The 23764-nt window shown below is 37.1% G+C and overlaps 1 protein-coding gene across 4 annotated transcripts in view; it reads right to left on the bottom strand.

Annotated features, from left to right (window-relative positions):
- EBF2 (EBF transcription factor 2) overlaps positions 1-23764 on the bottom strand; it is an 85449-nt gene that overhangs the window by 4369 nt on the left and 57316 nt on the right. The window contains exons 7-16 of one of the 4 annotated variants that reach the window (XM_063448495.1): positions 19592-19673; positions 16536-16677; positions 12549-12679; positions 11636-11762; positions 9838-9926; positions 8531-8596; positions 8184-8358; positions 7327-7512; positions 6958-7125; positions 2148-2222 (exon numbers count right to left, since the gene is read on the bottom strand). In XM_063448495.1, the coding sequence (XP_063304565.1) occupies positions 2152-2222; positions 6958-7125; positions 7327-7512; positions 8184-8358; positions 8531-8596; positions 9838-9926; positions 11636-11762; positions 12549-12679; positions 16536-16677; positions 19592-19673 (1237 nt within the window). In that variant the 3' untranslated portion in view covers positions 2148-2151. The remainder of the gene's footprint in view (positions 1-2147; positions 2223-6957; positions 7126-7326; positions 7513-8183; positions 8359-8530; positions 8597-9837; positions 9927-11635; positions 11763-12548; positions 12680-16535; positions 16678-19591; positions 19674-23764) is intronic. The other 3 variants (XM_063448496.1, XM_063448497.1, XM_063448498.1) reach the window with 3 other exon arrangements.

The raw sequence follows: 23764 nt of genomic DNA, 5'->3' as shown, positions 1-23764 counted from the left end.
TATACCCATGTTTTTGGCCTATGTGCAAATAATTGGTGAAAAAACATGATAGGGTATTTATTTTTTTATTATTCTGTTACATTGTGTGTTTTTATATGTATATAAACAAATGTATGTCAAGTGTTCATGCATGAATGGTTTATATTTGGAGGTATGCATTAAACTACACGTTCTCCAAATTGTAAATTATGGAAAGATGACAAAGAACTGGAATTTGTAAGTGAAAATAGCCAACATTGAGTATTTTTCGTATTTGGCAAATTTGCAATTTCTTTTGACAGTGCTCCATAATTTACAATTTAGTAAATAATCCCGCTGTATTCTGGAACACATGTATTTTGTACACATGTTTTATTGCGTTGCTTTGTTTTCTTAGTTATTATAGAGTATGTAAACATTCTTTTTTTTTTACATACTGATTGGAAATATTGCATTGTTGCTTTGTGCTGAGATTTCTGTTTGTTACTTGGTATATGTGTGCTGCAGATCTGATCACTGCTTGCAGTACATTTGATGTGCCCCAAAGTCAGGTTTCCGGCCTGGCTCCTGATCTCCTGTGTGCCCTGCAGAGTTTTGCTGGCAGTTAGGGGATGAGGGTAGCTCCCTAGAGTGAGAGGCAGACCTCGGTGAGCCCAGTGCTGAAAGACTGTGCCTGAGAGTGAAACTACATCCAGGAATATTCCCCAACCTCTCTGCTGCTCAGGTTACCATTAAAACTGTAACCTCTTCACTGCTGGAAACACAAGGCATATGTATATAAAAGCTGAACTAAGTGTTATTTTAGATTGTTCTGTGTCATTTTAGTAATATAAACTTTATTGTTTAAGCAAAATATGTTATTTATTAATGTCAAAGGATGGAATAAAATGTGGATTATATATAGCATATTGTACATAATATTATATAGCATTCTGCCTAACCAGTACAGTTTATTTTTTAGAATAGACTATATTTATTATATCCTCTTTGTTTATCTACAAAGATATGCACACACACACACACACACACACACACACACACACGCACACAGAGTTTTATACGTCACATGTCTAGAAGGAGCAAGCATATTGTATATGTTTCTGTATATAATGTATTTATTATATTTGCCTGGAAAAAAAGTGCATTCTTAAAAAAGGTTTTAATTATACACCTGATAGACAGTGAAGCCTTAATTTAAGTATATTTGCCAAATGTACATATTAGTGTGTGTGTGTGTGTGCATATATTTATATATATATATATATATATATATATATATATATATATATATATATATATATATATATATATATATATATATATATATATAAACAAATGGAAGCTTGGCACTCTCCTCCAAAAATAATTAATTATATCACATGTGCCTGGGTGCAAATTGCTGGCGTCAGATATATATACTCATAAATGAAAAAAATCAAAATGCACTCACAGGTCTTCAAATTAGTGCATTTTGATTTTTTTCATTTATGAGTATATATATATATATATATATATATATATATATATATATATATATATATATATATATATATATATATTTATTTATATTGGTTTGTATATGTGTATATTCATGCATGTTTATATTTTATGTACATATATATGTACAATTTGTAAAAAAAAAACTATATCTGTTTACTCAAATATGGAATAATGCATGTAGGGGGTTGTATTGTGCACAGATTTAAGAAATGTTATGTGGGTTTCTGTCTCTTTTCTCACTCCAATCAAGCAGAACATAGCAGTTCCATGCTGAGAGTTTTGGAAAGGTTTTCCCAGCAGCCTCTGCTCTGTGTACTGACAGGCCTGTAAGTCCCTGAGGGGCAGAGCGTTAGAGCTTGCACACCATCAGGCATGGCACCATGAAGAATAGGAGTGACTACTACAAAGGCACCAAGTACATAACAGAGTGCAAGGCAGCCCTACTATATTCATCATTCAACCTCATAACATAAGAACTGTTTTGCAGGTTTATTAATTCCATACAATAACAAATATGACATGAGTGTGCTCCATTCAGGAATGCATTCCATACAGAGAATTCCATTAAGGAACATTGTCTATCCAAAGCAATCACTACAAACTATATACGTATAGTAGCCCAATGATAATGACCATTGGAGGTCTAAAATACTGTCTCCTCAACTGACCTTGTTAAATGTCTTCACGTCCTAACGTATCACTAGGATGCACCCAATAGAGGTGGGAATTCTCAAAGCTTTGATCTTTGCGGAAGGAGGAAAATGATGTGAGATAATAAGGAAGTGTATTAGATTATTGTTAGGGAACAGATGAAATGTTGAAATAAAGGACATGAGATGTTCATGCAGTGGAAATGACATAAAGCTGGAGGATGGAATGGTAAGAATAGGTAGGACATGATGGCTAAAAACACCCATATTTTGTTATCGCAGTCATACTGGTCCAGTTAAGTTGTGGCCTGCTACGAGGATGTTTCTTATATAGTCACACTGCTCTTTAGATTAAATCATTTTAACAAGATCCTGCACACCAGATCAAAATTCTATGTAATCCCAGAATCAACAAGTTTTCAGTCATTGCAATTGAATGTTATGTAGCAACAGCAAATTATATAATTGCAAATTACATTGTAAGCCCCTATAACAGTGCTCAGGGCAAATGAAAACCCTCAACAAATATTGCCTATAAAGGAGATCTCATAAAGACAAGCAGAACTCAAAAACAATCCAGTTTGTTTATATGGGTTTTATGAGTTTAAACAAAAGACTAAGCTATGAAATAAAAAAAAAATAAAAAAAATTGTTCTAATAGATTTGCTTCTAGATCAGCTGATTCAGAGGTGTCCAAAGCTTGGACCTCCAGATGTTATTTAATTGCACTACGCGAAACTCGCAGAATTATAAAAAAGTATAGGTCAACAAACACTGATGGGCCAATGCTTTTTATTTTCGATATGTTTTTTTTATGTGTATGTATGTTCCTATGATTCCAAAATAATTTTGGGCACTCTTTCTAACAAGCTCTTTACATGAGTCCCTATTGAAGCCAATGTTCCCTCTGTTCCAGAATTGGTATGACAAGAGAAATAAGTGCAAATATAAGCAGATTTAAGAAAATGCAGTAAAATGGAAATGATCACAATAAAAAAATAAAAATAACGCCCTAACTATGCTCTTATTGGAGCAAAAGTAAGCTGATTTTCTACATATTATTTATTGGCGTGAACACACCATAAAACACCAAAGATAGATATCTGACAGTTCCTCCTTAGGGGTGTGATTGCAATAGCTCCCCTATCTGTTTAAGACAGTTCAGTCATTTTGATCACTCCTATTGTTACCCTTCCTAATTAAACTTCCACAAGTGTCCAACAGTCTTTTGTACACAGACTGAGGATCATGAGAGTTGTAGTTTATAGTGGAACTACCTCTTCCCATTCAGTTGGCACATCACATTGCCCACATAAAGGTAAATAAGAATATGCAGAGATAATTAAGAGGAGCTCACAGAGGAAATGGCATATTTGCTGAGGAATGTGTATTTTTAATCAAAGCAGATTAAAAAATTAAAAATGTTATAAAAACCTTCTGCAGGGAAGCAAAGTAAAAACGAAGTTGTCTTTGATGCAGTAACTAGATCAGTGATGGCTAACCTGGACACCATAAATTGTTTCTGGACTATATTTCCCATGATGCTCAGCTAGCTTTTAGAGTCTAAAAGCTAGCTGAACATCATTGGAAATGCAGTCCAGAAACAATTTATGGTGTCAAGGTTAGCCATCACTGAACTAGATAGATCTTTTTTCCCCCAACATTTGTAGCACAAGTATGTGCACTTGTGAGCCATTCACAGCACACCATGATGCATGAAAACATTTGCATTTAATATCTTAGAAGATATGTTAGCTAGATATAAATAAAAAGTGTTTCAAAACACCAGATCCAGGGGGGCGGAGCCAGCACCTGACCAAGCAAGTCGCAGCTTACCATAGCTCCGAGCACCGGACCCGATAAAACGGATATACCGGGGCAAAAACTAACTTCTGGGTCCCGAGAGAGGTTCCCTGAGTACCTTATACAATGAAAAAAATGAAGAAGTACAGAGCAGATCCCGGCTCCGGATCAAAAGAGATCTGCGCTTTTATGTGCCCGACCCAGCAGCAAGAGCCTGTCAAGATGGCGCCGGTTGAGGCCTAAACCTCACAATCGTCGGACGACGACAGCTTACCTGATTCCATGCCTACACCCTCCAAGGTACAAGCTATGCCCCAGCAGCCAGAAGAGCTAGGAGATGCAGCTCCTTCCACAAAAGCCGACATAAAGGCACTGATGCAGAATTTCAAGGCGATGTTTGACGCCAACATGACACTTGTCAGAGGGGAAATTACTACGCTCACTGGCCGCGTGGTATCTGTGGAGGAGTCCCTCAGGAGCACCAAAGATGCACAAACGGCCACAGACGCAACCTTGGGATCCTTACAAAAACACTGACGGCCAAGCTAGCCGGTATAGAAGACAAAGCCAAGGCAAGAAACATGCGGATTCGGGGGGTACCCGAAATGGTCGCTACTATGGAACTACTGCACTACTGTAGATGGCTCATAGTCCCTTTATTGATACCAAAACAACCTAAGCAGGCAGGAATTGATTCCTGCTTTCGTCTCCCCAGAGCTAACAAGGCGCCACAGGATGCACCACAGGATGTGCTCATTAAATTTGTCCAATACTCAGACCGTGGGGTCCCTATGGGAGCCGCAAGGGGCTTTCCCATGATCACTTTTGAAGGAGCAAGCCTGATATTATACAGGGACTTTTCAAGACACACCCTTACATGGAGCAGAACCCTTTGCCAAGTCACCCAGCAGCTTTGAGAGAACTCTATCCCTTAAATAAATGGGGTCCTCCCCGTTTGATGGCAGAACATGCCGGCAAGACGCTCCTCCTGACACACTTATCCGAGGCACCAACTTTTCTGCAGTTGTTGCGTCTCTCAGCGTCTGCAACCACAATGGATGCCCGCCCATCTTGGAATATCGCAGAAATATTCCCTTTGCACCCAGAGGAACTGTGCCATGAGCGGCGGACTCCCTAACCTGAGATTGTCAGTCGCATATTCTTGTTTTACTTTAGATTGTCTTACAATGTTCACACCAAGTACCCAGTTTTGGGCTATATATGCCCGTTTTCTATGCCTGTTTTTTTTTGCTTTAAGTTTTCATAATATAAGATGCGCTCTCTAACCTGACTCCTTAAGCGGACAGCCAACTACACTATATAAGCAAATCCCCCTTCCCCCCCCCCCCCTTACCCAGAACGTGTTGGGTCCCAGCCTTCTAGTTATAGTCTCCTCGCCACAAGTTCGGAGAATCACCTGGAGCTCCGGACCATACACGAGGTCCGCACAAAGCCATGGGCAACCAACGGCCATAATACCCACGCTCGTGTAACCTCCCATGCATTTACCTATATAGAGCATGCAACCCCACCATCTTTAAGCAGGGCACACCACGCATATTACCTGTTCCCTCCTAGTCATTTAATTGCACATTCTTTGATCAGCATGAGGGGGATTAGCCGGACTCAATAATTAAAAATGGGTGGAAATAGTACTTGTGCGGTTATATGTGTTATATAATGACTATTTTACTTGTATTTCATACATGTTATTCCTTTATGCACATGATGTAAACTGATTTTTCTTCTCGCATACCCACAAAAATAAAGAATAAAAAAATAAAAAAAAACACCAGATCCAAGAGTAGTCAAACTGCAGCACTCCGGATGTTGCGCACTACATCACTCTTGATGCTTTGCCAACATCATGGCTGTAGAGCACTATGGGAGATGTAGTCCACAACATCTGGAGTGCAGAAAGTTACCTACCTGTCTAGCCTGATATGTGGCAAGCATTTTCACAGTAAACCATTACAGGCTAAAGATTTTATTCAATTTCAAAATAATATCTGTAAATGAAACAGGTGTACAGCATATTTAAATATGATTTTGTAAGGACCATTGATAGGAAAGCTCTAGTTGCTACAGACTGTACCTCCCACTATCCTCAGTTATCTTGGATGAGTATCATGGGAACTGTAGTCCATAGCAGCTATAGTGCCACACATTGAATGTCTCTTTGTTTATGTATGTCCTCTCTACCTCCCAAAATCTATAGATTATTTTGTGGAATAGACATATGTTTAGTAACTACACATTCATCAGCTTCACTGCAAACACACATTAAAGGAAAATACACAATTATATAATATAATCTAACACAGCCTCCTTGGAACCGACGTGGAAATTTGCATTAATAATTGGTTTCTTGTTTTTGTTTGCTAACCATATGGAAGAAGACATGACTACCCATGTGAATAGTCCATTATCATGTAATGAGTTCACAAGAGCACAAGGTCACTCTTTACTGCTGGTGCAAAACTCAGTACAGAATTGTGTGCAGTGGCTTATATATACGAATGAAATAAACTTCTAACATTTTGTATTACATGCTTCCAAGCATGTTACGGGAGACAACCGATTTGCACAAAGCTACTGCAGTACTGTTTGTATGCTAGTGTACGCAGTCAAAACCCATGCCGAGTACTAGATTCCTCATGATGTATATGAGATATTAGCTTTAATTTTGATGTCATAATGCAGGATTCACAGGGAATGTAGTTTTGCAGGACACCTACTGATTTTTGGGCCAACAGGTGGAAGCATAGAGATCTGTGCCACCGGTGCCATATTCATTATATATATATAACTTCCACGTGCTTGCCCCCCAAAAAAGAGTGTGTTAGATTATGATATATCTGTGTTAGATTATAATATATCTGTGTTAGATTATAATAAATTTCCAAATTGACTCTGATGTAGATTAGTTAGTATATATATATATATATATATATACTCTTCTACATCAGAGTCCCTTTGGAAATTGTGGTGGACAGTATTAACATAAAATATCTTCACATCTCACCTCTGAACCCATTACCATTGCCACTAGAGCAGGCTGGAGATGGGGATCCCTGCGGTCGGATGACAGGAGCAAAGGCACTCTTCTGTTTAATGGAAGGAAAGACAGATGACGAGAAAGGCAGTATGGATGAGCTTCCAGAAGATCCCACTGGTGGGCTGGATGGCATAACTGTAATAAAACGATGATTATGTTAGGTGCAACACTTGTCAATAATGCACTTCAGCATTTGCTTACTTGTGCTACATGCAATGATGCAGTAAGTGGGTAAAGAGCTTTTTGCTCCCACACTGTGCACTTTGATGTTGCTGGATATGTTCCAATCTCTGCACACTGCACCAGTAATTACAAGGCTTGCTGGAGGGTACTTACTGCCATAAGGAGAGCCAGTAGGAGACCCATTGATAAATCCTGGAGAACCAGGAACCCCCAAGTTTGACATGGGAACGTTGCTGTAGCCATTCATGCTGTTACTTGGGGTGCTGTAATTAGATTGCTGTGGGGTAGAGCTGGTTGAGTAACCACGTGGGGAGATACTGCTTGTGTTCCGGATGTAACCTGAAGAGAGGCACAGTATGTTTCTTTTGTTCAGGAGCTCTTACACATACAGGCAAACAGCATGAAAGGAAAGGCTTAACAGGATAATACAGAGGAAACAGAAAGGCATGTGATGATATCAGAGGGGGCTACAGAATGGGTAACACACTGTGACAGTGTCAACAAACAGAATAACAGAAATGTACTTTTCAATTAAAAGAGAACCTGAGCTTGTCTCGTTAGAGATACACAAGGAGGGTAATATGAAGATTATGAGGACCAGTATACGCTATTCTGTACTTTATTTTACTGTATTTGTCATAATGATATTGTGATATCAAGTAGCTTGAGTGTTGCTGGCCCTTATTGCACTATGGCACCTCTCATCCAATAAGAGTACAGCAGAGAGCAAGGACAAAAGAATAGTGAAGGACAGAGGGAACTAAGGTGAAATAAAGACAGAAAAGCACATCAAGTGCAACACTGAAGATGAGAGAGGTAGTGATAGGGGCTGACATAAAGATAAATACAAGGCAATGCCAATGACTAGATATTGTCAGAGTGGGATAGAGGGAATGTCAGGAATGCAATAACAGTGACAGAAACAATGACGGTGAGAAGATAGAGAAACGGCAAATGACAAAGTGAATAAGCGCAGTCATTATATAAATGTTGCCCATAATGTCTCTTACCTTGGTTGTTGGCTTGTGACTCTGAGATGGTGACCCCTAGCTGTCCTCCGTATGAGTTAATACCCATCATGCCACTGTGTGCGGGAGAATTGGACAGGGTAGGGATCTGATTGTGGTTCCGGGGGACACTGTACAGAACTTCAGCAATATCAGCTGCTCGTTTCAGAATGATATCCTATTACATACAACAAATACAATTCACATGATGGAGGAGAATGAGGGTTAACACAAGACACCCATGCCCTGCACAACATTATCTCTATCATAAAAGTGATCAAATGCTCCTAAGGAGATAGAGAATGCAACCATTACCATATCAAGGTGTTTGTCATTCAATGAATATTTACCTGGTTATTATGAGGAGTTCCGTACAATGCCTCCACCAGGTCTGCGGCTCTTTTCAGTAACATCTCCTTTAGGGATAAAAAAAATAACATGATCTTAATCCAGAAATGTAATAAACATTGATTTTTTCCTATTAAGGCAGCAACCTAGGGAATTTAGATAAAAAGAACATGATCCACCATATGTTAAAAAAAACAGGATTACCTAGATGACATGACTGGATGGAGCTGTCCGTGGTGCTGAGAAACTCTATGTGGTCGGTTAATGTGATGACCTTTGGTTCTGATTCTATCAATCTATTCTTTTAGAAAAAGTCTAGATCGCAATCTATTACAGTGGCTTTCAACCCCAGACTTAAATAGCTAGAACAACACTGATTTTTAGAATATACATTGCTGAGTGCAAATGGGTTAATCAGAAAGTTAGGCATGTAACCAAATCAATGGTCAGAAATTACAGCCTGTTGGAGTACCACAAAGACAGGAGTTTAGAACCAAAAGAAAGGATTTACATTCAGTTAGAACTGTACCTAGGCCTGCTACAGTCTGCGCTATTGATTTCTGTTTACCTACAGAAGACGTAATGCTTACAGATGACTGAGCACAGAACACATCAAACAGATGCCAGGTAGAGACTAATAGGTTTCTAAAAAGTGATACATTCCTAGTGTTTTGTATGTTAAGGAGAGGTGTTGACATATATATTAATGCACAGTGGGACCGACACACTGACCCATTCAATGTGGGTCCCTTCACTCAAGGCTGCACCAGGCCCATTCAAAATTAGTATACGCGACAGGAAGAGGACCGATTTTAAAGACTTGTATGAGAACAGCCATTTTGTTTTTCCAGCTGAGCACAGAAGCAGTATCTTTTGTGCTGGTGTCTCATAAAAGATAACAAAGCTGTGGGATCAAAAATCACTTAAGTACCTATGTTTTTACACAAATGATATCACACCTGTCATAATATGCCTCATTATAAGGAACTGTAATACTACAGCATGGTGACAGATAAAAGAAACCTCCAGCAGCGTGGCTTCAACATGCACATAATTTATTCAGACTTGTAAGGAAGGAACCTGGTAAGGATGCACCACCGAATGTAGCTTAGTCATGAATCTAAAAATCACATGTTCACCTTGAAGCAGTGCTACTAGATTTGCTTTATATTTTTCTGACTGAGAGACTTGGGAGTGGGAGTCCCAATATGAGCAGTAATAGAGAGAAAGCTCTGCAGATGAGACAATATAATGCTTTTCTCCAGTATTATTTTGAAATATATACAAATACTATGTCAAAATATTTTACCTTTGCCAACCTCTCTGGGTCCCCAGGATGTCTTGGGATGACCTTCTGCAATCTTTGGAATCCATAATCAATGGTTGGTTCATTTAATGCTGGTAGTAAAGACAGTGATTTTAAGAATACAACATAATCAAAAAATAATATGTTTTCTCTGTCACTGAATGATAAGGGCTGGTTTAAACACAATCATGCACACTCATTGCCGACAGCTCTTTAACCCCTTAAGGACCAAACTTCTGGAATAAAAAGGAATCATGACATGTCACACATGTCATGTGTCCTTAAGGGGTTAAAGCTTTTTGCACTGGATATGTTAACAACATTCCTTCACCAAGCCATAACTCGTAGATTGCAAGCTCTCTTAGACAGGAGTGGTTGCAGATTTTTTATTGTCTGCAAAGCTAGTTCCAAAATGTCTTAAATCTCTCTTTCCGAGAGTGATATACTTGATAAATACACAGGTTCAACTAAAGTGATTTCAGAACATACTGTAATCTTCATTCTTTGTTTATATTAGAGAATCCCCCGCAATATCAAATGAATTGAGAAGGTCACATCCCCACAGAAACACCATTTCTATTTACTTTTTATTAAGTAATTACTGGGAACATGAATTTTAATATAACAGGAGCCAGACAAAGGGGAATTTAATAGAAAAAATAAGACTTGAAAAAGTAGTGCTGGTTAAACTTAGATATTCTTACTATCCCAGTGGGTATGTTTAAGTAGTTTAATCATAAATATTTCAGCTGTCACCAAATCTCAAACCCCAACTGAATTAACTTTGAAAAGGTTCTGTATACAGCCAGAGAATTAGCAGGGGACATAAAGGTGTATGAGGACCCATGTCCCATTAAATCCTGTTTCTGTTAGGCATTTTATTTAGGGGACACCTATTATACCTTGCAAATTGATTAAAAGATATGTGTTTTTTTATTACAATATGTGAGGTCCTTTGGGGTGTTATATTTATAGGGATTCAGAATCTGGAAGTACAAACAGCACTACTGAGATGCAAAAACAAAATTGCAAGTGAGAATATATTGCATATTTAGGCTAAAATGAACAATCCAGTTAGAACTATAATATATTTTAAACATTATATATACTTAATGTATTTCAACAAAAAATAAAAAATAAACATCTCTAATTTGATTCCACTCTTTTGTACAGCACTCCAGAGTATGTTAGCACTTTATATATAGAGAGTGATATTATTAGTCCAGTCAGCAGTCAGTAAGGATTTTCTGTGTACAGTAATATGAACTACACTTTAAGTCCCAAAAGAAAAGTCATTATAGCCATTATTAACCTCTTCTGTTCATCTGTATGCCCCTCCCCAACAAGAACTTGCTTTTGTTACACCCTCTTACTCAACATGTCTCTTGGGCATCATTACGGCCCTCTCTCAGGACCAGTCATTATGAATCCCTTGCTGTGGATCATTATGGCCCTCCCCTCAGGACCAGTAATTATTATTCCCTCCCTGTGAATCATTATAGCCCGCACCCCAGGTCCAATGATTATTATTCCTTCCCTGTGTGTCATTATGGCCCACCCCCAGGACCAATAAAAATGATTTCCTCCCAGTGCGTCATTCTAACCCTCCCCCAAGGACCAGTTGTTGCAACTCCCTGTTATGTATCATCAAGTGCAAGGCCCATTACTTTTACTTTCCTCTGTAGTACTGTGACCTACCCTGTGTATTAATCACAGATCATCTTTACTATATTAGCGGAACTGATCTTTACCCCTCCCACTACATCCTTATCCCTTCCCAGTATACATCCATCAACCTTACCTGTATAAATAAACCTCCCTGGGGCTCCTTTGCAGAACTGTTTTGATTTGTACGATAATGTCACTTCAACCACACCAGGAATGTGACGTGGCGGTGTCTGTACACGGATTGCATGAGGTGTGATAAGCTAAAGAGAAAAGAAAAAGGAAGAAATATATATATTTTTTTAAATCATAAGAGTGGCAAGGGGTGTATGTTTAAGGTGAGATTGGATGAGACTATTAGAAGGTGCAATTTGCATAAATTATCTAACCTGTACTGAACTGTTAAGACCAGTTACCCAACAGTTTTTTTGGTGAAACCTATTGGCGCATGTATCAAATGGCTGCCTGCCATTGGAGTTTCCAATTACTTTAGTTTTCTTTAGCCATCAAATATTTAGTCTACAGAGAGTTAAAATATCACCATTTGCCACCTATGGTGGATTGCAATACAGTAAGAATAGTGGTCAGTCTTATGGACGTGATATAAATGTTATTAATTGTGTCGTTTTCTAATGTCAAGAAAGAGCCTCCATTGCTAACCTGTGTTTCTCTCTATAGAAATTGATGTCAGATGTAACATGATATATATATATATATATATATATATATTGTATTTATATGAATAGTACTCATATTATTGACCTCTGAAGTATATTATAATTATTACTACTCCATAAAGCTTTATTACTTATTGCAAGTATAATTTAAGGAAAGTATCCCTATGCAAAGTACACTGAGGCAATATTGATGGAGCAAAGATATAGAAATAGCTCCATATCCAATAGTGAAAGCAGTGTAAGGGTAATAAGTCAACTTGAGAATCAGTAGTAGTAGAAACAAGAGAGAAAACAGAGAAGAAAAAAGGCCACCTTACTGTGGTCCAGTTCACCCACATGTATATTTAGCAAGAACCCTACCCATTAACGTACCTCACTCCACACTAACATAGTCCCAAACACCACCTGAAGACCATCAAAGAAATTGTCTCCAATGATGATGACCATGGCACCACCCGTAGTCCATCCCTCGCTGGGACTGATGGCTTTGATACAAGGGGTGGCTGTAAATGGAAAAAAGACACATTACATCTCTTGATCACACCACTCTGCTGTAAAAAAAAAAAAATTCAAGTTTAGTAAGAAAACCCTTTCCATATATTTGAAATTGACTTGTTTGAGACATGCTTCTTGAAATATTATTTTTATTCTTTATGATTTGCAACCTAACTGAGAATAACAGAAATAGCAGATGCTTGTAAAGTGTTTTGAACTTGTAGGATGTACCTATTGATTTACATTTTTTTAATGAAACAATGATAATTTGGCAAGAACATTATATTATTTACAGAATATTTATTGCAAAGGTGCCCTAAAGGTAGATCCCCAGCTGTTTTAAAACTACAGCTTCCATGATGCTTTGTCATGGGAGTCGTAGTACTTCAACATCTGGGGATCTACGTTTTGAGTACCCATGAATTATAGTGTAAGGCTTTCTAGCTGTTGTGACATTTAAATCCTATAATGCTTAGCTTGCCTATTGGTGGCACGAATATTATGCGTACACTAGAATACAGCAGCTAGCTTGCAGCGGCAAAACTCACTATTCTATAAACTTACAGGTGCCATAAAAAGAAACACACCATTAACAAGAATAAGCTTGTTTGAGGAGGGCCATGGTTACATAAAAATGTATATGTCATTGTTGATATAAAATATTTTATTGAACGCAAATTCTTGTGGGGCAGAGGGGGCATAGTTTGACCAGGTTAGTGTTCTTCCTCAATCTCTTTTGCCTAAGATGCAGCACACAGATATTGCCTCACAGTATTCCTTGCTCAACTGAAGGTGGGCTTTTTTTCTTCTTGCCCAAGTAGAAATGCCAAAAGCATTAGGAAATGAAATATTAATAGGCAAATAACAATTGAGCAGCGTTGGAATTTTCAAACTTTGTATTTAGATTATATCCAACCAAGCCTCCAAACGACAAATTAGGACAAATCCATGCTGTCATTTAAGAGACAATTCTAGTAATATTCTACTTATATGCTACTGTTAAATGGGCAGGAAATTTTACCTCCAAGTTGGGTATCTAAGGATCAGATGACTATGACAATATAGACAATATGACAATACTGATCATTATTTATTATTATTATTATTATTATTTTATTATTTATATAGCGCCGTACAATGGGTCATCTGGTTAAGCTAATATAACTCATTATACTCATTATAATATCTCCTTTAATATGTACATTTGTACACATTCATAAATTCTAAATAAAAATAAAAATAAATTCTGAAAACTAAGACTAGTGTAGGTCATGTGTTGTTTAATGCCCAGTGCAGACTGAACATAATATACTATTCTGTTCAGGACACAGAAGTAAAAAAAAGCATGTGATGAGATCAGTAATAACTGAGAATGTTATAGAGTACCAAATGGTCTCCCAGCAGAGGTGGCAGAGAAGGTCTATGTAATGTCCCACACTCATCTATGGTCAGACCAAATCCCATTTGTGGTGTGTAAGTGCAAGTGTGCCTGTTTGCAGAATTACAGTCCAGTAGAATAATGAATGGCTAGGATGATGAGATTTTGACTCCACTGAGGCATGATTGGTAAACCATGCCTATCCCTGGGAAGGCCTCAGAACTTCAAGTTCCATCACGTGCCATAACCAGGCTCAATCTATCACTTGGTTTCCAGCTCTGACAGGGTCAAAGGTAGATGAGATCTCAAGCAAATTTCCAGAAACTAGCAGCCAGTCAATCACTTTCAATCATCTCAACCAAAGCTGGACTCCGTCCTAGTTTAGCACCCTGGGATTTCTTTCTACCGTTTGACCGCCCGCTGGGGGAGGGAAATTAACACCACACAAAATTCCTTACTGATTCAATCATTCCCTTCCAGATCATTAATTTCTCATACAGCTAATACAGGACATACTGACACAGAGCAACATTAATGGAATAAAACAAAAAAATGCTTAAACGATAGGTGAAAGAGTATGATGAGGATACCAAACGTAATGAACTTCCCAAGCTGAGACTGAAGTAACAAAAAGTAAGATTGACGGTGGTAATACCAACATTAGATGAATAAAGAGAGAAGGCTAAAGAAGGCAAACAAAATTCAACGAGGAGTTGATCAACCGAGTTTGAAATATTAAACACTATACAATTCCCCCCAAAATTATGCAAAATGAGAAACAAAAAGAATTACAAACATGTAGAAAAAGACAAAAAAATATCATGTGAAAACTCTGGGGTTTATCCACTAAACAGTGAATTGCTACGAAAGAAAAGTGAATTGCAACATTTAGACAAATAGAGCTAATTTGGAAAACGTTGCCAACTCAACAACAATTGTAGGCTAAAGATTGGGCTAAACATTCTGTTCAAGCTCCCTCAATAGAGAAAAAAAACTGCACATTTTAATGTACAGTTACAAATTATTTGCTAAATGAAACTGATTGGAAAATAATAAAACAGCAAATATGACATTCGTACATTTAGGCATTCTGTCAGGTAGGCTCCAATCATTTCCATTTTCCCACTCTTCTTTACAGAATACTTAGATTGTCTCTTATGCACTGTATGTTTGAGATCAGACATTTTTTTTCAAAAATATTCAAGTCTGGTCCCTGCTAGGGCCATTCTAAAAACTTTATTTTTTTGTTTCTTGAAGTAGTTTAGGGTTGGTTTGAAGGTTTATTACATCATTGTCATTTGTTTTGGATCCTTGTTTGTTTGTAATACTCAATCAATTTTTTATACCTTCAAAATTTAGGAGATAATTAATGGGGCTGGGGATGTGGAAGACGGGGGCTATTAATGGCAAGATCCAGATTAGGCAGGCCATTTAATAGAATATTAACCTATTATTCCCTCTAACTTGGCAATATTTTCTCATACTTCCCGAAAATGGGAAGTATTAAACTGGGATGGGCACTTGGGCATCTAGAATGAGGCATTGACTGACAATGGCCATCTCTGAAATGGACAGGCCTACTAGTAAAGTAGCATGCATGCACAGAGCTCTTGGAGGTCCGACTGTAAATTATTACAGTGCCCCGAGGTTACTCGGCATAGAACAAACATGTCTAACGATGAGCTCACACTGTGCTTATTTGGAACATTTCCTTGGTGCTCCAAGAGGCAGGACAGCAGGAAACAAACTCAGGGCAGATAGACAGAACCCTAAATTCAGGACAATCACACCAAACCAGGTGTTATATTTCATATGCTAGCTACAGTTACACATCCACAACTGGGTTGCATATCCCAAAACTTTATACTGGGATATCTAAAATACAAGAAGTTTTTATCATATCCCAGACACACAGTTTACAAAACACATCATCACTAATTAATGAATTGTAATGATTTGCAAAATTCAGGATAAATAGCTAAGCCATGCCCTGTTTGGTGTATATAACTTATAGTTTTTATTTGTAGAGTGGTATAAACACAACAAATTACATTAATTTTTGCTTCAAAAAAATAAAACAGTCATATGTGACTGATGGAGAGTTTAGCTAAATCAGCAGGCTTGACAGCTTTTCCCTGGCTATATTACCTTCCCCAATGTGCAGTTTGCTAATGGCCTTCATTCTATATTGTTTTATAATATACAGGATGGTGGAGGTGAGGGCAATACAATGCACAGTGTATTGCACAGTGGGAACTTGTGGAGTCGGAATAAGTTGTCTTACATTGCAAATAATTTGACTAGTGGAGATTCAGTTTCATATTGCATGCAGAATCTATATAAAGCATGCCCAGTGCTTTATGGATAATGCCTGTTGGCTCTATGCGTGTTGCATGCACCTGTTTCTGAATAATAAAAATGTTGATTCTAATATTTATGCCTTGTGAATGAGAAATTCAGAGAGAGAGGCAGAGAGGGCTGCGTACCGTACTCCATACATGCGTCCGTACCTTCCGTAGGGTCCAGCCTCCGCGCCCGTCTACCATGCTTTGAGTTGTTGTGAACAAACATGTTGTCAGACACGGCCAGGACATGTCCATCTACATTCACTGTGGTGGACAGGACAACCTAAGAAAGCAGATTACATGTTAGATGTAGAATGACATGCTGAAAGAAGTCAATCATATATAAACCTTAATTATTATTATTATTTTATCATTTATATAGCGCCAGCAAATTCCGTAGCGCTGTACAATGAGTGGACTAACAGACATGTAATTGTAACCAGACAAGTTGGACGTACAGGAACAGAGAGGTTGAGGCCCCTGCTCAATAAGCTTACATGCTAGAGGGAGTGGGGTATAGTAACACAAAGCGTAAAAGTAGGGGCAATGAAGTAGGTTGCTAGAAAAGTATTTTAATGACCTGTAATACCAGCACACAGAATTAGTGTATGCTGAGTACACAGTGCAGTGGATGTATGATGAGTTTACATTGGACACTGTGTGTATGGTTAATGTATAGAGTGTACAGAGGACATTTAGTAAACGGTTAGTGTACATGGCAGTGAGTGCATGGTATGTTTGGTGAACAGTGAGTATACACAGGGATGTGTGCAATGTGTGTGCAATGAGTGTGTCGCTAGTGTAGACAGGGCAGTGTGCGTATGGTGAGTGTATACAAGACACTGAGTGCCTGTACCCAGGGGATTGAGTATATGGTAAGTGTACCCTGAGCACTGAGTGTGTTGTTTGTGTACACAGGGCATAAAGAATATGGTGAGTTTACACGGGTTATTGAGTGCATGGTTAGTAAAAAAAATGTTGTAAAAAGTCTATGAAATTTGTTATTCATTGAACTGGGAACGGTCAAGAACTGATTAGAGAATTTCACATTTTAGGACAAAATAGCCGTGTCTGGCATAACATTTACATTTTTAAATTCCTTGGTCGATTTCCAGTTTAATGAATAATGTGAGTGTATATTTTTATACCCTTAACTATATTTCACTCCATCTCTTTTTTTATCTCTTTTTTTCTTTCACATGCGCTCTGTGTTGTACGAGGGGCTGTTCCTCTAGGGCCTGAGGTCAGACAGAGCCAGATCAGAAATACTACACATGAGACTTGCTGACCTTGGGAAATCTTTACATCTTATCTAAACAGATCAAGGTCAGGGGGTCTTTCTACCACCTTAACTGCTTCCATGTTTCAATGTGCTTGAAGTGTCAACATGTCCCTGAGATGTGACAGGATCCCAGTCTGGGAACACAACTCTGCCAGGAGCATTACATGGATACATTAAAGAAAGAAAGTATTTGAACAAAAATATAGATTGGTTTAACAGAAATAAATAAAGGGCGTCTTATATAGAGTAATAGGAGTAGCTATAATGATCCATTATAAAGACTAATAGGAGGGGTTATAGGGTCAGGTTATATGCAGTATTAGGAGGAGTTATATTAAGGTTATATGTAGCAATAGGAGGAGTTATAGAGAGAGGTTATATGGAGTAATAGGAGGGATTATAGGGAGAGGTTATATGGAGTAATAGGAGGGGTTATAGAGAGAGGTTATATGGAGTAATAGGAGGAGTTATAGAGAGAGGTTATATGGAGTAATAGGAGGGGTTATAGAGAGAGGTTATATGGAGTAATAAGAGGGGTTATAGGGAGAGGTTATATGGAGTAATAGGAGGAGTTATAGAGAGAGGTTATATGGAGTAATAGGAGGGGTTATAGAGATAGGTTATATGGAGTAATAGGAGGGTTATAGAGAGAGGTTATATGGACTAACAGGAGGAGTTATAGGGAGAGGTTATATGGAGTAATAGGAGGAGTTATAGGGAGAGGTTATATGGAGTAATAGGAGGGGTTATAGAGAGAGGTTATATGGAGTAATAGGAGGGGTTATAGAGAGAGGTTATATGGAGTAATAAGAGGGGTTATAGGGAGAGGTTATATGGAGTAATAGGAGGAGTTATAGAGAGAGGTTATATGGAGTAATAGGAGGGGTTATAGAGATAGGTTATATGGAGTAATAGGAGGGTTATAGAGAGAGGTTATATGGAGTAATTGGAGGGGTTATAGAATGAGGTTATATGGAGTAATAGGAGGAGTTATAGAGAGAGGTTATATGGAGTAATAGAAGGGATTATAGGGAGAGGTTATATGGAGTAATAGGAGGGGTTATAGAGAGAGGTTATATGGAGTAATAGGAGGAGTTATAGGGAGAGGTTATATGGAGTAATAGGAGGAGTTATAGAGAGAGGTTATATGGAGTAATAGAAGGGATTATAGGGAGAGGTTATATGGAGTAATAGGAGGGGTTATAGAGAGAGGTTATATGGAGTAATAGGAGGAGTTATAGGGAGAGGTTATATGGAGTAATAGGAGGAGTTATAGGGAGAGGTTATATGGAGTAATAGGAGGGGTTATAGAGAGAGGTTATATGGAGTAATAGGAGGGGTTATAGAGAGAGGTTATATGGAGTAATAGGAGGGGTTATAGAATGAGGTTATATGGCGTAATAGGAGGAGTTATAGGGAACAATAGGAGGGGTTGAGTTATAGGGAGAGGATATATGTAATAAAAAGCTACATGGAAGGGCATTATATTTCAAATAGAATGTTGAGTATGTTTTATTTTGCTCACTTGTCAGTATATACCTACAAGGCCTTGATTTCATATTTTTTTAAGCTTTTCAAATGATTTAATATTTTGATATTCTTCCATATATTGATATATATTTTTATATATTGTGTATTTTTTGACATTTTAGAAAAAAAGCATTATAAATGTTTATCCCAAAATATTACATTTGAAGAGCTGAGACGAAAATATTAAATTGAGGCCTACGTTTAATAAATCTCATATCATAAGTTTAACACACACGTAGAGTAGACTAAACGTTTTTGCTATTTTCAATGTTATTGCTTTAGTAACATAAAAATAGTAGTTAGTAATCTATGGTAACCCGACATAGATAAACATTCGGTGAATGGTAGTGAATGCTCAGCTAAGTATGATATATATGATACATACCTGAAACCGCCTCATATCCCGAGGGTTTCCTGCTGTTTTTAGGCAGTTCTGGTTACATTTTAAAAAGAACTTGAGGAAGAACCTGAGAAAATAAAGAATATAAAAAAATATATAATCAAATAATGAATTGTTCATTATGTTGGGAATATGACATGATGATCTGTTATGGCATTGCTATACTGACATGAGTTGCTATAGCATTGTGACTCTTTACAAACAGCCTCGCTACCGAAAACTGACATGCAGTACCTATTACTCTAGCCAGCAAAATAGCCATGTGTTTGCGTCTTCATATGGTGGAGAGGAATCAAACAAAAACAAGAAAATTGCAATATGATATATATAAGAGCCTAAAATGTGAAAATAGATATTGGGCTGCAGAGTGGCAGGCTACTTAAACACTACTTTCACAGCACTTAGAAACACTTTGACAGAAAGGGGGACAGCACGCCCTCCTTACACAATATTCACTACAATACGCTGTTGTTGTTGTTGTTATGGTGCCTATTAAATACCTTTATTTGTTTTGTTTTTTATAATAACTGGAAATACAGAATTGTTATTTATTCAATTTATTCTATATGTGTATTAATTTTTAAAACTTTACTGTAATAAATCCCCGACATTCTTGAAAATGAAGCAAATCTCAAAACGTTATAGCTTACTTCACTCATAACGATCGTGGCCCACGCATATGTTTCCGTTTATTTAAATGTTCGCTGTTCAAAAACATACTATTAAAAAAGGAAATATGCTGGAGATGTTATGGAAGGCAAGAAGGTTTATTCAGCGGTCAGTAGGTGCTTATAAGCAATTAAACAATTCATGTGCTAGATCAGGGGTTTGCCAGCATTATTCTTCTTATTATTATTATTGGTATTTATATAGCGCCAGCTTATTCCACAGCGCTTTACAATAAATTAATGCAAGATAATTTTGGAAGTTGTAGTCCTCGCAAACTGGAGTGCTCCAGCTTGCCTAACCCTGTGCTAGCGTTTTTAACTCTTGCCCTCAACATAAGAAACCTATATAAAGCCTCTAGGTGATATAAATCCTCAAGGGTACATCTGCGCTCATAATCTGCATTTATATGTGTGTATTTATTACAACCTATATATGTTCATGATAAATGTAAGGCATCCCTTGGTCACAGTACCCTTTACTCTCCCAGCTGCGATAGAATATATCAAATTTCCGATATTATCAATCTTTCATATCGCTAAACAGTAAACTGACTCTCGGTGTTAAAGTTGATAAGCTATCAGTAGTATAAAATCAGTTTATATGGAATAACCACAGTCTCTGTTACTAATCCCAGAGTAGGTAACACTCTATTAACTACTCAAAAGTATATCATTAAACAGCATGAGACAGGATGATTGTTTTATCTCCAAACACTCTTCTCACTAATCCTATCACTAATTTAGATAATCCCACCATAATACAAACCACACAGAGTGGGGACCAGCACTGATCAACAAGAAGCAGGCATTAGTTGGATCAGCTGACTAAGGATATATTACAGATGGTACAAGTACCAAATGAGCCATTAGTGGTGCAAACACAGTGGTACAGATCCAGTAAAATTGAGTATGGATTTCTTGGTCTTTTATGATGTTGCCACATGGTCGTTAAACGCAACAAAGGAAGCTAACTGTTGTCTAGAATTGTGGTCTTCACCTTAACATCCACTTTCCCACTGCGAGTTGAGACTCTATATGTTGCATTTGGATGCCACCACAAGATGGTGTAACAATGATAGATGTTTGGGCTTGTAGAAATCAGACAACATTCCAAGAATCAGTGTGTAGTGTCCTTATGGGAACTCACAATGTGGAGACAGAGGACGAGATATAAAGAATTATTCTTTTTTTTATGATTTGCCAGCTTTAACATAGAAATCACCAGAAGTGACAAAAAATTGGAGTACAGAAAGAAAATGAGAAAGCAGTGCCATTCCTACTTTTTAAGCAACTAACACCCCCAGAGGGTGGTGGAAAAAAGAAAAACACATAAATATTTGAATTCATTTATTTGCTAAACATTTGCCAGAATAGTAATTCTGCTGTGACCAGTGACACTTTGAAGTAATTATTGTTTTGAGTTTAAATTGCCGTTTTTGTTATTGGATGGAAAAAAAATATTTTTTTTATTTTTTTTAAGCAGAATTGTAAAATATTAACAAATTGTGAATCCCAATATAGATATATATATATATATATATATATATATATATATATATATATATATATAATGAATAATTTCTGACAGTAAAAGCCTTTAAACCAGTTTCAATATTTTGCCTTAAATACAGTATCTTTTCAAAACCAGCTAGATTAAAAACCACTATATAAAATGTAAAAAAAAAAAACAACAACAATTTAAAACACATAAACATTCCGTAATTAGCCCTCTGTCACTACTATGTCCCGCTGGCACGTCTTATAATTTCCAGTGTATTTCTTTTATTCAGACTCTTGCTTTGATAACATCAGCTCTACCGAGATCAGGTTACGGGAATGTTTGTTGTTCAATAAGGAAGTCAGTGACACCTAGCTTTTCACCAAACAGCAGACCAGAGGAATAACTATAATCCTAATACTAGCCAACAACCATTAAGCCCATAATGATACCATCAATAATAGCCTCTCCCACATTATATGTTTTCTTTAGCAGAATATATACATATATATATATATATCTCAGGGAAATGTAGTTGTTATTTTCAAATAAATCTTGTATTGCAATGAGATCCATTTGAAAGTTACAAATATGGGCCATATTCTGCACAATTTTTTTTCAATTTAGATGAGAGTGGATATAATAAACCTCAGAGGAACTGTATCAGTTGAACTAAAAGAACTGAGCCAAATTAGAGTGATTAAATTTGCTACTGAAAATTAGCTATTTTGTGAATTAACCCCTTTGTCTAATAAGGTTATTTGAGCTGAAACTTTTTGGCTCTTGATGGGTCGCTTATAACTCCTAAGTCAATTCCTGTCTGTTTAAAACTCTGCAAGTAAAAAAAATATAATAGCCCCATCCACTTTGCCTCCTATAAACATAATAATTATCTATTCATTCTTAAGCATAGCATTCTGTTTTATTTAGATCAGAGTGATAGCCATTAACTGTTCAACTGGAAGGTTATTCCAGGTATCTGCTACACTTATTTTCAGTAAAGTAGTCATTTTGCACATTCCTTATTCATCTTTCAACTTACACGTAGAAGTGTATAAATGATCTCTATTAAAAAGCTGTAACAGTACTAGGCTTTATGCACTCACTCTAATATTTATTAGGCTAACACGTATCTTTGAATATAAAATGTTCCAGTTGGACCCTATATATAAATATGTTAAACATAAAATGTATGCATTTGTGTGCGCCAATACATATGTGCATGTATAAGTCATATATATGTAAGTGTATAAGACTAGGTAGTCTTATTTGTCCACTGCAAAAAAAAGTATACAGTAATGCCTTTTTTGCAAGACTCAGCATGATAAAGGATGATTTTCCAGATTTGTGCCAAATAAATATTATTTTAAAAAATAAAAAGGTGTTGAACAGAAAGTAATATTACATAATTCAATACTATATATATATATATATACACACATACACACACACACATATATATATATATATATATATATATATATACACACACATATATATATATGTACACACAGACACATACATACATATTTGTGTGGTTTACTTATCAGAATATATATAGAATTAACATTGTGCATATAGCTATGGTCATATTTATATAAGAAAACACATAATATTCCATATTACGCAGGACATATGTGTATACTGTATATTTCTGCTGAAACAGCCAATGCGTAGGGGGAGATGGTTGAATTTGGGGGGGACGGGAGCTGGAAGGGAGGATGTGTGGGTCAGAGCTTTGTGTTCCTGCAGTAAGTTTGGGTCCCAGGTGAGTCGGTCGGTTCCTCTTGTTACTATGACAACCACATTTACTGCAGTCCCAAAATCCCAGCACAGCTCACACGTACAGGCCAGAATTAAAGGCAGACACATACTCTGCTACACAACATAAACATACACCGCTAATGTAACACGGCAAACACACACAAAGCTTCTTAGCATATATAACCATGCAAAACACACTGCTACACAATAAAAACATACTGGCTTTTT

This window comes from Pelobates fuscus, chromosome 3 (genome assembly GCF_036172605.1).
Source record: "Pelobates fuscus isolate aPelFus1 chromosome 3, aPelFus1.pri, whole genome shotgun sequence".
Classification (NCBI taxonomy): Eukaryota; Metazoa; Chordata; class Amphibia; order Anura; family Pelobatidae; genus Pelobates; species Pelobates fuscus.
Note: the sequence above shows the minus strand (reverse complement) of the source record. Positions and strands in the feature narration are given on the sequence as shown.